A 15,487-nucleotide genomic window follows, 5' to 3' on the forward strand; every position below is an offset into this window, starting at 1 on the left:
GAACTGTGATGCAGAAGAATTCATTATTTTGGTTCATTGTTGAACTAGCCATTCCCTCTGTAGTGGAGACACGCTCTTTGGGCCCAGAGAGTATGCAACCACCTCTATGAATGTGTTCAGTTATTCCCAATGGCTGCTAATGCGGTATTGGTGAGCAACACGAACCTGCCTGTGTGATACCAGTATAGGCAGTCCTCAATTGCTGACACGGCAGCTGATAGGGAATGTGTGTATGTATGTATATATGTATGTATATAGTACACACATCAGCTAGGTAGTCCGGAATTTTAAAAAGTCCAGTTGAGGCTTTGGATTACCCATACGAGAAGCCAAGACACTTAAAAAGAACTGGATCACTGCCAAGCCTCCACTTCATTTTGTGCTGAGCAGTCACAGAGCGGGCAGGGAGTGATTAACAGAGATTAACGATCTCAGGAATATTTGAGGACCTTCTAACATAGCAACTGCCACTTGGGAGCAAATCCCTGGTCCATCTCATCTAATGTTCTGTTGCTTCAAAAAGTGTCCCCTGGGGAACGCCATGTTTGACTACTAACGTGCTGACGCCAAAGAATTAGAGGAGGTGCTAACAAGGCCAGGGACGACAGCCTATATATCGCCGAAGCCATTTTTACTCTTTAATCTAGGCTAGCTACTGAGCACATGACTCCTGCCTCAGCCCAACATGTGCAATGACAGGCTAGAGTTCCACGCAGTTTAAAAAGCTCTTTCAAATGAATTATCCTGCTCATCTTTATTTATATCAGCCCCTGAAAAAGTGAGATTATTAATAACACAGTAATGGTGGAAAATGCAAGCTCTCGAGTCAACTTCTGTTTTTAAATCCTGGCTTTTCCACTTACTAGCAAGGTGACCTTCAGCTTACTTAACTTTTCTCAGCTTCACTTTTCTCATTTGTAAAACACAGATAATGATGGTACCTACATTCATGAGGTGATTGTAAAACTCTAATAGGTAATGAACGCGAGGAAAATGCTTCGTGTACTTCAGCACGGTACATAGTAAGTGCTCAGTAAGGATTAACTGCTATAGTCTCTGTTGTCCTCTACCACCACCACCACCGGCACCCACCATGGCCACCATCTCAGCTACCACCATTAGCACCCCACCACCCCCCACAGGAAGAGAAACTCAATCTTCCAGACAGACTTCTTCCTAAAGTCCCTGAACTACTCTACGACTCAGGGAGGATGAAGCCATTATCTTCTGACCACACCCTTCTCCTTACCTGGAACACTTTTCATTCTTCCTCCCTCTCCTCATCTTCCGGTCTCAGCTGAACCAGGTCTTCTTCATGAGCCCTCCTCTGAGCCCTCTCACATCATCTCACAGCCCCCTGACATCCAGATCACAGAATTTCTCATCCTGCAGTGTCATGACTTGTGGTCCTGTGTTCCCTACTGGTCCAGGAGAGCCTTAAGAGACCCACTGTGTGTACCACGCCCTCTGCATTCCAGTGCAGAGCACATTACCAGGCATTAAGTGTGGAATAAATAGTCAATGGAAGGCTGATGGCAGACTCCTTTCACGCCACCCTGCCGCTACATGGAACGGTAGGATTTCTCACTGGAGCACTGTTTGGGAAGTGAGAGAGAGTCATACATGGCTTTTTGCCTTACGATGCTATTAAATAATCTTAGCCTCATGATGAAAACTCAAGGCAATCTTAACCGAATTTTAATGGATTCCATTTCCAAAGCAAGTAGCTTCACTTGAGAAAATAATACCTTGAAGTGAGGCTTACATTATGTTAACACACGCGCATTCATTTTATACCTCACGCTCCATCGCAGAGCTATGCACAGTGCTTACATAGTTACCAATCCCTCAGCATTTTGAAAAGGGCACCGTCTTTGTAGTTGGAAAGGATTTTTCAGAAACAGTTGTACTTGAGGTGCAGCGAAACGCATTCTTCCTCACAACATGCTCTTAAAATTCTGACTCTGAACGGTCGCTTTCCCACTTGCTGCTTTTGCGCTTTTGGAAATTTCGAGTCTGACGTGACACAAGTCAGAAAAACATGACCAAATAACAAAGTATTCCAATCCCTCCGGTCCCCTCCCTCTTGAAGGAGGCAAGGAGGGTGTGACGGTTGGCAGCCCCCGGTGAAACCCATTCCAAGTCTATCTAGTCTTATCTCGCTGAAGCAGCAACGGAGGCCAAACCAAATGAAACACAGACCCTCAATCAAGCCACATGAAAACACCCTAGAAAGGCTACCTGGCTGGTAGGAATGAAAGAAAGGTACACTGTAATTACAACAGATGTAATTTCTATAGCAAGGAAAGAGCTAAACTCCACCTACCAACACAAACACCCCAAGACATTTTTTGAAAACAAAGCCTACTCTCTTTTCTTACGTAAAAAAGCATATTAGTAAATAGAGCCTGTGTGGAGTCCATATAAATGGATAAAGCTAAGGCTGGATAATTCCCTTGGGACACTGAAGCCTGACGCACCCACACCCATTAGCTGATGGAGAATATACAGAAACACATACCCATATATATAAATACACACATCTGCCCTTTGTTTTCGTCTCCCTTCAAGTCTTCAACCACATTTTTCATTTCATTTTCCTAGAGTAAGTCTTTATCTGGAAACTTCTTTCCCCATACCTCTTCCTCAAAGAAACTCTTCTGCAGGTCTTACTCCTCGACCTGACTCATGGTTTCTATCTATCTCTGTTATAAACTCCACCTCAGCGGAGAATTCTCCGATGATTCTTTTTCTCAAAAATTAGAGTTCCTTTGTACCAGATTTTATTGCCCAGGGCCCCAAAACACAGCCATGTGAGGAGGCTGTAAAGCTCAACAGCCTCACCGTAGTTTGAAGAAAGGAGTGAAACCAAGCTAGCTGAAGCCTTCACGCCACTTCATCCCAAACAGGTGGGACGGCTCCGTGTCATCCTAATAGGGCCTCCAAACATTGAATACAGCTTAGAAATTACTGTTTTTCCTACATAGTAATTTCCAGATTTCCTTCCTAATTCAAAATTACCATGTAGTAAGGCCCTTCATTCTTCAGTGTGCAGAGTAAGAAGCCCTTGTCTCTTTCTTCGCCTCCTGGCCCAATGCTTTTTCTCTAACCCTGCAGCTAATCCATCCGTCTGATTCTCTAGCCTAGTCTGCATACATCGCCTGCATCTATACAGTCAGGCCTCCTCTCCCAGAGCCTCACCTCTTTCCTGGCTACCTTTATAACCGGTCATTACTTGTTACTACTGTGTGCCAACACGTTTCATCAAAACACGTTCTGAAAACAAACAGTGCTTCTTACCTACAATTTGTTTTTAAAACGTGACTGAATTGATTTGAGTCCCCCAGAGCAACTTTTAAGCAAGTGGAACTATTCAACACTTCCACACTGCTATTTTATTAAGAATAGTAGGTATAAATAATGATACTAATACCTTTATTTCCATAGGTGCTTTCATCTGGATAATTCATGCTTCATTATTGTGCCACTATTCTCTGTCTTGGGTTCTCCCTTGGCTCCTGTGACAAACATGGGGTTCAGATCCAGACTCCAGGAGGTAGTGATGCTTCAATTTTTGGTAACATACAGCTGCATTAACACGCCCCAAGTCCCCCCCCCAGCCTCTTTGTGTGCGGTTGCTTGTGGTCGGCTACAATCCAGGCCGACACGATACTACAGCCAACTCTACAAAACCTCTCTGCGTCTTCCACCTCCTCCTCTGTTAGGGTGCTGCCTTCGGGTTTTGAGAGCAGGGGTCTTCCAAGGGTCGCTTCCAACCAGCCGCAGAGACTCCACCCAGCGCTCCACTAGAAAGCAAACTCCGGGCTCTTTCCCAGTCCCATTTAATTAGAATCGCTGGAAGGAGCCTAGCAATTTATAGTTAACAAACACTGCAGGTGGTTCTAATAAACATTAAGGTTGAAAACAACGGCCAGAAAACACGTGAGGAGTTTTGACAAGGCTGGGGGCTGTTAGGGGAGTGACCTCCATGCAGTGAAAGAGGGATCACGAACGCAAGGATACTAAGCTTTTGATGGTAAGGCTTCACGGCGGAGGGCTAGCAGCAATGGGTCAAATGCAGACGGCTCTGGTACACAGAACTTTGAAGCAATGGCAAGTATTCAGAAAGAGGAATGGTCATTTCACTGATTAGAAGAGGCTCCCTTTCTCTCACTGTCCAGAGGTATTAGGATTATACTCTGGGAGAATCTGTGAATGAGGCAATACAAGAAGTACTAAAAATAAAGCTGTAAGATTTAAAACAACAACAACAACAACAACAAAATTAAGCCTTAATAAGAAGCTTCAACATACCATTAATACAGAAAGGTTTATAATTTATTTATTATCATTAATTTTTTAATATCTCAAAGCTATTACCTTTAAAAATGATCCTACTGACTGTACATAGAGTAGATAATGGATTTTCATTGCCTAATGTTTTGTTTCATATTCAGAAAAGGGCAGCAGTTGGCTTAGAATCTCACAAGATTCCACATATTATTATAGGAGATATTTATTATTTAAAAGACATCAATTACCACCATCCAGAACTGATACTAGATCAAACGTTAAGGTTAGGCTCTTATTTCTCCTCTGTTTGTAAAGAAAACAACCATCTTTTGACAGTAACGATTTTGTTTTAGGATATAAATAAATGAACTAGTATTAATGAAAATACTAGTAAACATACTTGATGCTGAGTACATCACATACACTGTCGTATTTAATACTCAAGCAACCTTAGGAAATTCAGCTTTGTTACCCGTATATTTATAGAGGAGGCACCTGCGTTTAGCAAGGTTAAAGATCTCGCCCAAGGTCACAGAGCTAGCTAGTGGTGGAGCCAGAATACAAACCTAGGGGGTCTCCAGAGTCCGTGTTCTCAACCTGCTAAGTTTATTTTTTAGCATAACCCTGAATTCTAGGGTTTTGGAGGGCAGAAAAAACGTATGGTCCAGTGCAAATAATACTTATGACCAGTTAGGGCTTCTAGAAATACCAAAGAGAATCAAACGACCACTTACTGATGTTTAATTTATGCCAGGTACTGAACTAACCACTGTACAACTATTTCGCTTAATGCCTACAACCACCATAGAAGGTAGCTACTAGTACTACCCTGATTTTACATATGAGCAATAATGGTTAGATGATTTAAGTAATAAGCCCATCTTCTTCGTAAAGAATTCACTACTCACATATTTAAATGGAAATGAAGCGAAAGAAGTAAATAGTATGTAAGAATCAGTAAATGTAGCTTCACTACCTTTATGTTATGTTCCAGGGAAAATAATGGTGTTAGTGATGAATCATCCATTCTTTCTTATCTCTTTTCTTGCTTGCTTTAAATGGCAGATATTTGTGATTTCGATATTTGGGTGCCATGTGCAGTCATGAAACAGAACTAAGTCTACTGCCTTCTCCAAATCTTCATACGCATCAAACTTTAGCTCTCTGAGGCTGGCATCAAAGACAGTGGCCAGGAGTGAGGCCTCAAGACCCTTCCGTTTGGAATAGTAACAATGAATGACCTTACAAATGAGACATACCCTACACCCAATGCCCAACAAAGGGCTATGACATGCCAAGTTTCTTCACCCAAAGAACCTTGTGTTAAGGATGTAGGTGGCCAACATCTCTCAGAGAGAGTCGCAAAAATGAACGCTTTTCCCCAAGATTGCAAAATTTCATCCCGTTTGGGAGCTCAATGAGAGTTGATTTCATTTTGTAACCTCATGGGAAGAGCTCTGTTTTAGGGATCAGATCTCTGCACCTGTGTCTTGTCTCCACCACAAACCAGCTATGTGATCATGGGCAAACCGATTAACTCTACTAGATTTCAGTTTTCACATTGAGGTAATAAGAAATTCATTCTTCAAGTTTTTTGGTGCAGAGCAGGTGAGAGCTGTGAAAATACTTTGTAGAAATATAAAGCCCTTTCACAAGTTTCAGAGGGCATTACTATTATATGTGACTCTTTCTTTTGCCTAAAATTTGACCATAACCTATCAACCTGGTCGAACCAAGTTGGTTTACCCACAGACTAATTTAAAAGACAAGAGAAAGAGGGACCATTTAAACTTGATAGTTATCAGCTGTCCCAAAGATATCTGTGGAACTGTTTGCTCCGTTGTTATGATGGTTAAGAGGGATTCGTGTCCATTGGCCTTACTTCCCTGTAAGCTTGGCAAATCCTCAGATCAGTGAACATCAGTATGAAATAGCCTGAGAAACCTTTCCATGCAAGCCAAATGGATTATCACCAAACTACTATGTCACGAAACAGGACACAGACACTCTCAGGAGCTCAAAGGGAGGCTCAGTAGATCGTGCCAAAGACGCCTCTGGGTTCCTATTAGGATTTCAGGGTGCCAACTTACTCTTCCTTGCACGTCTACATGAGAAAGTAGAATGTGGCCTCTATGTAGATTAGTTGGGACAGCAGTGAAAGGGGATAGTGTGAAGGACATTTTTATGCAAGGAGAACAAAAAAGAAATTCCATCTGGAGTTAAGTGTGGAGAGATGAATCAAAGATAGTATGTAGCACTATTGACTATTTTTACACTCTTAGTGGGAGGATTCAAACTAGACACTCAAGAGCAAAGAAACAAAAAATCAAGGAAAAAATTTCTTTGGTGCTTTTACATTTATCTTGCACTATGGTTTCCCTGAAGTTATCTGAAAGATTAAAATGGCTTTGTGATGTGACACCATCATACTACTTTTCCTATTATAGCTCTTTTCTTAAAATATTTTATAGGTCAACACATATGGGTAAAACTAAAGATTACGAGTATACATTTTCCTTGGACCTGTACCTGGAAAGGCATTTCCTTCTTTCAAGTCACTAGTGTGGGACCATGAAGCTGATTGTTTGATTTATCACTCAAACTCTGGTTCTTGATCACCTTACCAAATTTACTTTCAGGACACCAAAACCAGAGGTAGTAGAGATTGCTTAGAAGATGATCTATGGCTGGGAAGGAAACCGAAGCTTCTCAGACATAAAACGTGCCATATTCTCCAAAGCCAAGATCATTTCATGGGTGGAAGTTGGTATTTTCAGGCCTATGTTTCTCTGATAAAACATACCTATGTTCCGTCACTAGCAGCCACATTGCAATACACTACACTTGACCAACTGCCCCCATATGCAGACCTCTCCAGTAGGTCTGGTTGGCAGAAATCCACTGATTAAACATTTAAAGACCAGCTTTGGTAAAACATGCCAGAAATTCCTTCAGAGTAATTAAAACCACCTTCTGTGTCAATAAACACAGAGCATGAAATCCTTCGTGTGCAGAGGGGCTGGCTCTGACCTCAGGCTCTGGGACATTTTTTCTTAGATGGCTTTTCCATCACTGACTCACCCAGACCCTTTCCTAGCCCCCTTATGAAGTGACTGGCTGACGTCAGAGATACCACCTTACCTTTACTGTTTCAGCCCAGACACAGGACCAGAGTGGCTCTGAGCCTAAGGGCCGAGCTCATTGCCAAAGCCCCTTTACACAGACCTACAGGTAAGAGAACTCGAATGGAATTCTTGTTACAGAATGTGACAGTTAAGAGTCTTTATGTATCACTACTCTTCCAGGGTTCTCACCGATTTTCATCTGAAGAATGATTAATGTGACTTCAAAGGAAAAGGAAGAACTCACGTAGATATTTACTACGCTGATATCCACAGACTTGTTCTTTGCACGTAGTAGACATTCCATGAACTGTTTGTCACTGTAATGATGGCTATTATGTAAACAATGTTTATACTTTTGAAAACTGTCAGACATTAGAAAATAAAAATAGTAAGAATTAAAATTTCATCAGCCTGACATAGGCATCATTAATATTCTACTAGCCATTCTTTCCTTGGAATTCTTTATGGGCACACCCAGAAGTTTATAGGAAAGGAATCATATATACACTCCTTCTATCATGGATGTGGCTACCTTTAATTTTTTTAATAGTCTTTTTTATACTTATTTCTCTCCTCCCCACATACCCAATGTTAAAAATCTTTCATATATTTTTTCATACTTGTATCATCATATACATCATACTTGTATTATCATATAGCATAAGTCAGGTTTCAGTTGCTCCACTGATTCTCGCTGAAGGGTTAGAGAGTAAAATAAAAAAAAACAGACACAGAAAAAAACAAATGAGTGACAGAATAATAGGCTATGCTCTTAATTAGCTGGTACAATTTCCAAGTGATTGCAAAAATCATATAGCACATCTTTTAACTCCAGTGGGGGTAGGAGATCCTAGCTTGAACATGTCTGGATGGAGTTGTAAGTTTAAATTCCCAAGTAAAGAATATGCACTTGGCTGCTGTCCTATTATAGAGATATTACCGATCTACGCTCCAACTCAAACCAAGTTCAAAACCACTTAAAAAGTGCCCCTGTGCTAAGCACCACACTGTCCTCTGTAGGATAAACCAAGAAGGTAAAGGTGAGATGATTGTCTTCCAGGAGTTTCTTTCTAGCTGGAGAGACAATGCTCAGGAGCCCCTCTTTCTGGCAGGCTATCCGAACTTGGACTTTGGTGTCCACATTCATAAAATGGGGATAATACCTATATATCATAGCACTGTTGTTATGATTAAAAAACTTGAGAAACTGAGAAAAAATTTCACGGGGAATATGCAGATTCAAGGCAGAACATGTAGGTACCAGGAAAGGAGAAATGGTACGTACAGAAGCAGGGGGCAGGGATGGCCTGGCATACTGAGGACCCAGCACAAGCCCGCATGGTTGACCTGGACGTCAGTTAGGAGAGGCTCGGAGAGATGAAGGGACAGGCAAGAAGCAATAAGGTTTACAAGCACAGGACAAAATGGTCAACAGCCCAATCTTCTTAAAGGGCTAAATACATGTAGGAAAATATTTTTTGTCTTTTCAGCACGTGCCAATGTCTAGATCAAGGCCATCCAAATGAGTGACTCAAAGGCAACCTACTTGTCAAGTAACGGGAGAAAGAGAAAACCTGGCCCACATAACAGGCTTAAATCCAAGTTTCTGAGACTTATAGGAAAAATTCTGATCGGAAAATTTCCATCTCAAATTGTGCTGAGGAAGCTCGGGGACTGAGTAAGCATATTGGCAACAGGAGCACAATATGATAATCAGACTGCTTTTGCTTTTTTTTTTTCCCCCCACCCCTGTGCACAGAGTTCTTCCGATCCTGGGGAGAACTTAGCAAGCCTCTGATCTCTGACCTATAAGGGGTCAGAGAACCTACAGGGAAATACACCTCACTCACAAATGGAACTGCACGAAAAACATTCTCCCTACATCCTGTCAAGTGACCAGAGGGCTCTGGCTTTCAAAGCATAGAAGGTTAGTTTCAGCCAGGCTAATCCTACAGAACTGGGATGGGATTAGGTGTTGGTCATGGCAAGAGATGTCAGTTGGAAGCACTGAACTGTCCCAGTCTTTTCTGTTAGCTCAGGGTTCCAGAGCAGCTCTTCTCCCCTCTGTCATATTTCTTTATTAAAACTAGTACCAGTGATGACTTCCTGGAAGCATGTTCCCATGGATCTGTGCCGCCCTAATCAATATTCACTTTCTCACCCCATCCCACCTGCCCTGGCTTCCCAGACAGAAGAGAATGGAGATGAGAGGTCAATTTTAATATGACGATCCCAAACTATTATTGAAACTTGATGTTTCTAGAAGATGTTTTCCTACTTTTAATCCTCTGAGGAAACAACTGTGTCTCCTACTGACCACCATGAATCTTTATCCATTCAAATGACCATCCATCCACCCAGCCCATCAGCCAGCCAGGTATCCTTTACATTTTATCTGCCTAACTCTTAGGTCACAACCTACGTATCAATTTTTTTAAACTTCATAAAAATTTTAAGTTAAAAAAATGTCTCAAGGTATTCCATATTCTCACTTCACAGAGAGAAAAATGTCCCAAATAGTCAAGCAAAATGGATTGAGACTTCAAATCAACGCCCACCTATAATCCCCAGTGACTTCTGAAATGCAGACAACCCATACATTTTGAAAAGGGACTAAAATCACTCACTAAAAATACAATCCCAATGGATGTTTATAAGATTTATATTTTTCAATTCCATCAAATCATGCACCCAATTTTTGAAGGAGAGCTAGAGATGTCTACAAGTCTTAAGTCAATGATAGGTGAAGTTTAGTTTCCTCAGATTTACCTGGGTTCAAATTGCATTCAACCACACATAGTATTAATAGAAGGAAAAAAAAAAGAGGAACACAGCTTTCAGAAATGTCAAATATGAACCCCAGGAGAGGGCCAGCTCATTAAACAACCATACTGGTTGTCGTCGTGGGTCAATCATTCTTTGAAGTCACCTACATATCAGTTTGAGGAAAATTAACATTTCTGGGTCACCAGGTTCCATATACTTATCTACAACTGATACCCTGGAACCATGAAAGTCATTTTATTTAATATAGGTGGGCAACTAAATCCCAGAGAACGAACGACTCACCCATGTATTTAATGGCAGAGGCTGAGGATTGAGCTTGCCTCCCCTCTCAGATTGGGTAGAAGTATGCGGGCTTTGGGGAAGGACAAGGGCAAAGGAGCATATTAAGGTTCAGTGGTTATATCTTGACGAATTTATTTCTAATCTTCATCAGCATAAATTCCCTCCGAAAATCTGTGACAATGTGAGGTAGAGAAAAAATATAGACCCGGCAATGGTGGGAAAGGGCCACAGCAACTGCAAAGGTCTTCCTTGGTACAGCTTTTTCTAGAAAACATAGTATTATCTAGAAACGTAATTGTTTGTATCTAGAAACTTAATTATTTATACCATTTAACCCAGGAATCTTGATTTTAGAAACCTGTTCTAAAAAAAAATAACTAGAGAGGATTCAGATTCATGCAATTATCACACAATTATTATAGCAAAATATTGGAAATAATCTAACTTCCAGCACTAGATGAATGACAAAATTGTGGTTGAACCATACCATGTCACAGGAGAACGCTCACAATTTTATTTAGAACCTAAACAAACAAAACAACAATAGCAAAACAACAATAGATATGATACCATTTGACATATAATTCCAGTATTATCCACTCCATTCTCTTTTCTCTTACACACACACACACACACACACACACAGAGCCTGGAAGAAAATACATTGAAAATATTTGTAATGATTATGTCTGGCACTGGAGGTAAATTCAATTTTCTTTTTTACACTTTCCTTTATAGTCCAAGTTTTCATCAGTGAACATATATTCTGTTCTCATAGGCTCTTTTCTTTTTCTACATAGTATTTAATAAGATTTATATTCATATTCTTATGTTTATGCTTACTTCATGTGTGTCTTCCCAATAGAATGCAAGTTCTATGAGGCCAGAGTCTTTGTTTTTTATTGTTTGCCTTTTTTTTTTTTTAAGCATGGTGTTAGTATATAATAAATACTTTTAAGTGACTATGGAGTGAACATTTGGGGGACACACTAAGGGAGATGTGCTTATGTACAGGGATTCTAATGGCCTGTGATGTGTCTAGCCTTTAGCTCATTTGCTTAAACAGCATGCCATTCTCCTTGCACACTTTTGCCTCCAAATGTCACAAAAGACCCCCCTATCCATGAAGACAGCCTTTGCCACTCCTCGTCACCTATCAGAATCCCACTAAGACCCAACTTTGACCATAAGCCATTCCTCTTCGGGAAAGCTTCTCTCAAGCACTTAACTGCAACTACTCACTTGGAAGGCCAACATTTTTTGAACTTCTATTGGGTTCCAAACATTTTTTTAGAATGGGAGAGTCAGCAAACTACCACCCAAGGGCCAGCACTTGAATTTGTAAATAGAGTTTTGCTAGAATACAGCCATGTCCACATACAGCAATGGCAGAGTTCGGTAGCTGGGATGTAGACCGCCTGTCTAGAATATCTATACTTGTGCAAAGTGGAGATAGGAAATTATTATCATATTAGATAGTTATTCTAACCTAAAGCTTATGTCTGAGAGCTTTGTAAAACAAAAACAACAACAACAAGCCCCAAACCAAAACAAAACAAAAACACATGATTTTAATATACCTAAACTTGTTCTTAAGAACACACATTTTTTATGTCAGACATACCTGCATTTTAAGTCCTGAGTTTGCTGACTGACACTGAGCAGATCCTACAAATTCTCAACCTCAGTTTCATTATCAGTGAAATAGGAACCTATTCCCTCATCTCCTTAATAAACATGTAATGGGTGCTATTTGCCAGCCACTGTGCTAAGAGATGGCTACTGAACAATGGTAAGACCTCAAAGTCTCATCTAATTAAGCTTTTTTTTTTTTTAAAGATTTTATTTATTTATTCGACAGAGATAGAGACAGCCAGCGAGAGAGGGAACACAAGCTGGGGGGGGGGGAGTGGGAGAGGAAGAAGCAGGCTCACAGCAGAGGAGCCTGATGTGGGGCTCGATCCCATAGCGCCAGGATCACGCCCTGAGCCGAAGGCAGACGCTTAACCGCTGTGCCACCCAGGCGCCCCATCACCTAATTAAGCTTTAACTGTACATACTTCAGAGGTTTGCTGTGAGGATTAAATGACACAGACACACACATGTGCACATATCTGTATCATATCACGTCAATATAGTGCACAATATAGACAAACATGCATAATATGTAGTATATCGTATAGAATATACAGAGTATGGAGAATAGTACTCAATGCCTGGTACACTGCAAGTACTTAGCACATACTTGGGGGGGGTGGGCAGGGGCAGAGGGAGAGATTCTCAAGCAGACTCTGCACTGAGTGTAGAGCCCGACGTGGGGGCGCAATCTCATGACCCTGAGATCATGACCTGAGCCAAAACCAAGAGTGCGACGCCCAACGGACTGAGCCACCCAGGGGCCCCGGAGAAGCTCTTAACTGACTTCTAAGGAGCAGACTCATTGGATGAAATGATGCCTTCCACTGCCTCTGTAAAACGGGCCTACAGCATGCTCTCTACTCATAGCTGACTTAACAGGCTCACCTCTGGCACCCAGGTACACTCCTGCTGCTTCTGGCCAAGACGCAGGTTTACTACAAGGCACTTCGGTCCTTTATCTCTTGATGCCAGTTATACTTGTTAGTTAATCAATTATTTCAGAAGGTGATGAAAAGAAGGGTGTGGAAAGTTAGAAAAGGAGTATTTTATGTGAAAACTAAGTCTTTCAAAAGATGACAAAGAGTTGCCAGAGTAAATGTGAGAGAGATAAAAGATCGGGGACAGTGGTAAAAAATCTAGAAGGATCAGTGGTAGGTTTGCTTCTCAGGTGTCTATACTGTCATTCAACCTTCAGGAAACCAAACTCAGACATGGTTTTTGTCACTTTGGGCATGGTTTATACAAGAAAAATATAAGCCCCCGTCAGCAGACTCATATTCAAAGACGAAGCCTTGATTCTTCAAGAGACCCTTCATCAAAATTGGGCAATGTGATTTAAAATAGTGTTTAAGGGGCGCCTGGGTGGCACAGTGGTTGGGCGTCTGCCTTCGGCTCAGGGCATGATCCCAGCGTTGTGGGATCGAGCCCCACGTCAGGCTCTTCTGCTGTGGGCCTGCTTCTTCCTCTCCCACTCCCCCTGTTTGTGTTCCCTCCCTCGCTGGCTGTCTCTATCTCTGTGGAATAAATAAATAAAATCTTAAAATAAAATAAAATAAAATAGTGTTTAAGCTTTTTTTTTTCTGCCTTAATTTTTCCAGTTGACCCTCAACCATTGGTCCCAAAAGCATGGAGTAAGAGAGGCATTCATTTGAACGCATTTCTCACACATGAATAATACCATGCTAGCATGTTGCTTCAACCCCTGCCATATTTTCTAAATAGAAGAAATCATCAGAGACAGAGTGACCTGCCCAGGGCCGCTAGCCCTGCCGGAGGTGATTCCAGAGCCCCGCGGGGTCGGATTCCACCGCCTCAGCCCCCTGACGTAACAGAGAGGCCAACGCGGCACAGACTCACAAAGCCTGGCTGGGAGGGGTGAGCGTATTTTGAGCAGGACAGAGGCTCATCTGCTCAAATCCAACAGGAACGTTTACTTCGTTCACCTCCCTCACCAGGACAACCAGCACAGTAGCCGGCCACAAACACGGTAAGTAAATGTCCGACGTGATGGATTTTCTTCTAGAACAGTGGAAGAAACTGTAGCCGTCCTGATTTCTGAAAGCACAGGTTCGCCTGGGATTTACAAGCCCCTCCAAGGAGCGTGCAACAGCAGGGGAGCCATTTTATTGTGCCTGTCAGATCGTGTCACCGAGAGCCCAGCCTCGCCGACTGGCACTTGCTCTTTGCCGTCAGCACGGCAAGATGAGCAGCACCGTGCTCACCAGATGGTTATTTGTTCCACCAGCCACCTCTGCTGCAGCCCTGATTCCCTCCAGCCCAGGACAGTCTCCAGCATTCACGCCGCAAGGCAGCTCCTGCCAACAACTTTGCCAAATGGCTCCTCTCAAAGTCACGGGCCGCCCAGACAGACTGGCTCCTCCATCTGTGGCAGCTTTTGGCAAAGAGAGGCTTCCCTTTCTGGCTCCACCTCTCGTCTGCACCAGAGACTTCCTGCCAGAAGGATGATCTGACCCATCCATTCTTACAGCCAAGCCTGGAGTTGTGGGGCCATTTGGAGCCAACGCCTGGGTCCCCCGCGCTCACCTATGAGCACAGTGTCACAACAGACTGAAGAGGTCTAAATGACGCTGAGCATCAAATACAGACACAGTGCATCACAGAAACTCAGCACCAGAAAAATCTAGAGAGAGCATGCCACCCCTCTCCCATCTCCAGCCTCGTTTTAGGAGATTAGGAAACTGAAGTCCACAGAGTCAAAGTCACTAATTAGGATGGTGGGACTGGGAAGAACAGCCAGGTCTTCTGATGTGTGTTTGACATCACTGCATACAATGCTCCATCCCCTTCTAATGTTCCCCTCTGCTCATTTCCAAAATCTTGATAAGAATCGAACCTTTTGTATTGGCATTGATTCAAAATCGTGTTTCTTTTAAAAATGAATCATCTTTTCCCTGCGTCAACATCATGACTTCTGTTTTAAACAGGTGTGTCCATATACTACACCAACAGACCCGGAAGGGACTTCCGTTCTGCCACTTACTAGTGGGTAACCTTGGACAAGTAATCACCTCATTCTGCTTCAGCTTTTCACTTCAAGTATCAACCTCTCAAGTTCCGAGGACTAAATAAGAAAAATACTTTAAAACTCCAAGTTTGTTCCTGGCACACAGCAAGCCTTCCACAATGCCACCAACCAACCTTATCCTTTATTAACACTCAAATCCAAAAAGGTTATAGAATATTCAGTGCTATGCACACAGAAGTGGATATGCCATGTGTTCCCATATTCTACCTTAGGAAACGTAAGCTCATGCAGTTACATGACTTAACCAAGGCTTATTAGAGATAAATGAAGGACCAAAAAGTCCTTCTTGCCTCTTCGCAGAGAAATAGGAATCAGT

At 42.2% G+C, this 15,487-nt stretch overlaps 1 protein-coding gene across 6 annotated transcripts in view; it reads right to left on the reverse strand.

The window, feature by feature from the left end:
- The window catches only part of PPP2R2B (protein phosphatase 2 regulatory subunit Bbeta), a 453,368-nt gene that overhangs the window by 243,723 nt on the left and 194,158 nt on the right, over positions 1-15,487 (reverse strand). The window contains exon 2 of one of the 6 annotated variants that reach the window (XM_034656224.1): positions 3,434-3,518. The exons of the other annotated variants lie outside the window; for them this stretch is intronic. Coding sequence (XP_034512115.1) covers positions 3,434-3,470 — 37 coding nt within the window. The 5' untranslated portion in view covers positions 3,471-3,518. The remainder of the gene's footprint in view (positions 1-3,433; positions 3,519-15,487) is intronic. 6 annotated transcript variants of the gene reach the window in all.

The sequence above is a fragment of the Ailuropoda melanoleuca genome, chromosome 3, assembly GCF_002007445.2.
Source record: "Ailuropoda melanoleuca isolate Jingjing chromosome 3, ASM200744v2, whole genome shotgun sequence".
Lineage (NCBI taxonomy): Eukaryota > Metazoa > Chordata > Mammalia > Carnivora > Ursidae > Ailuropoda > Ailuropoda melanoleuca.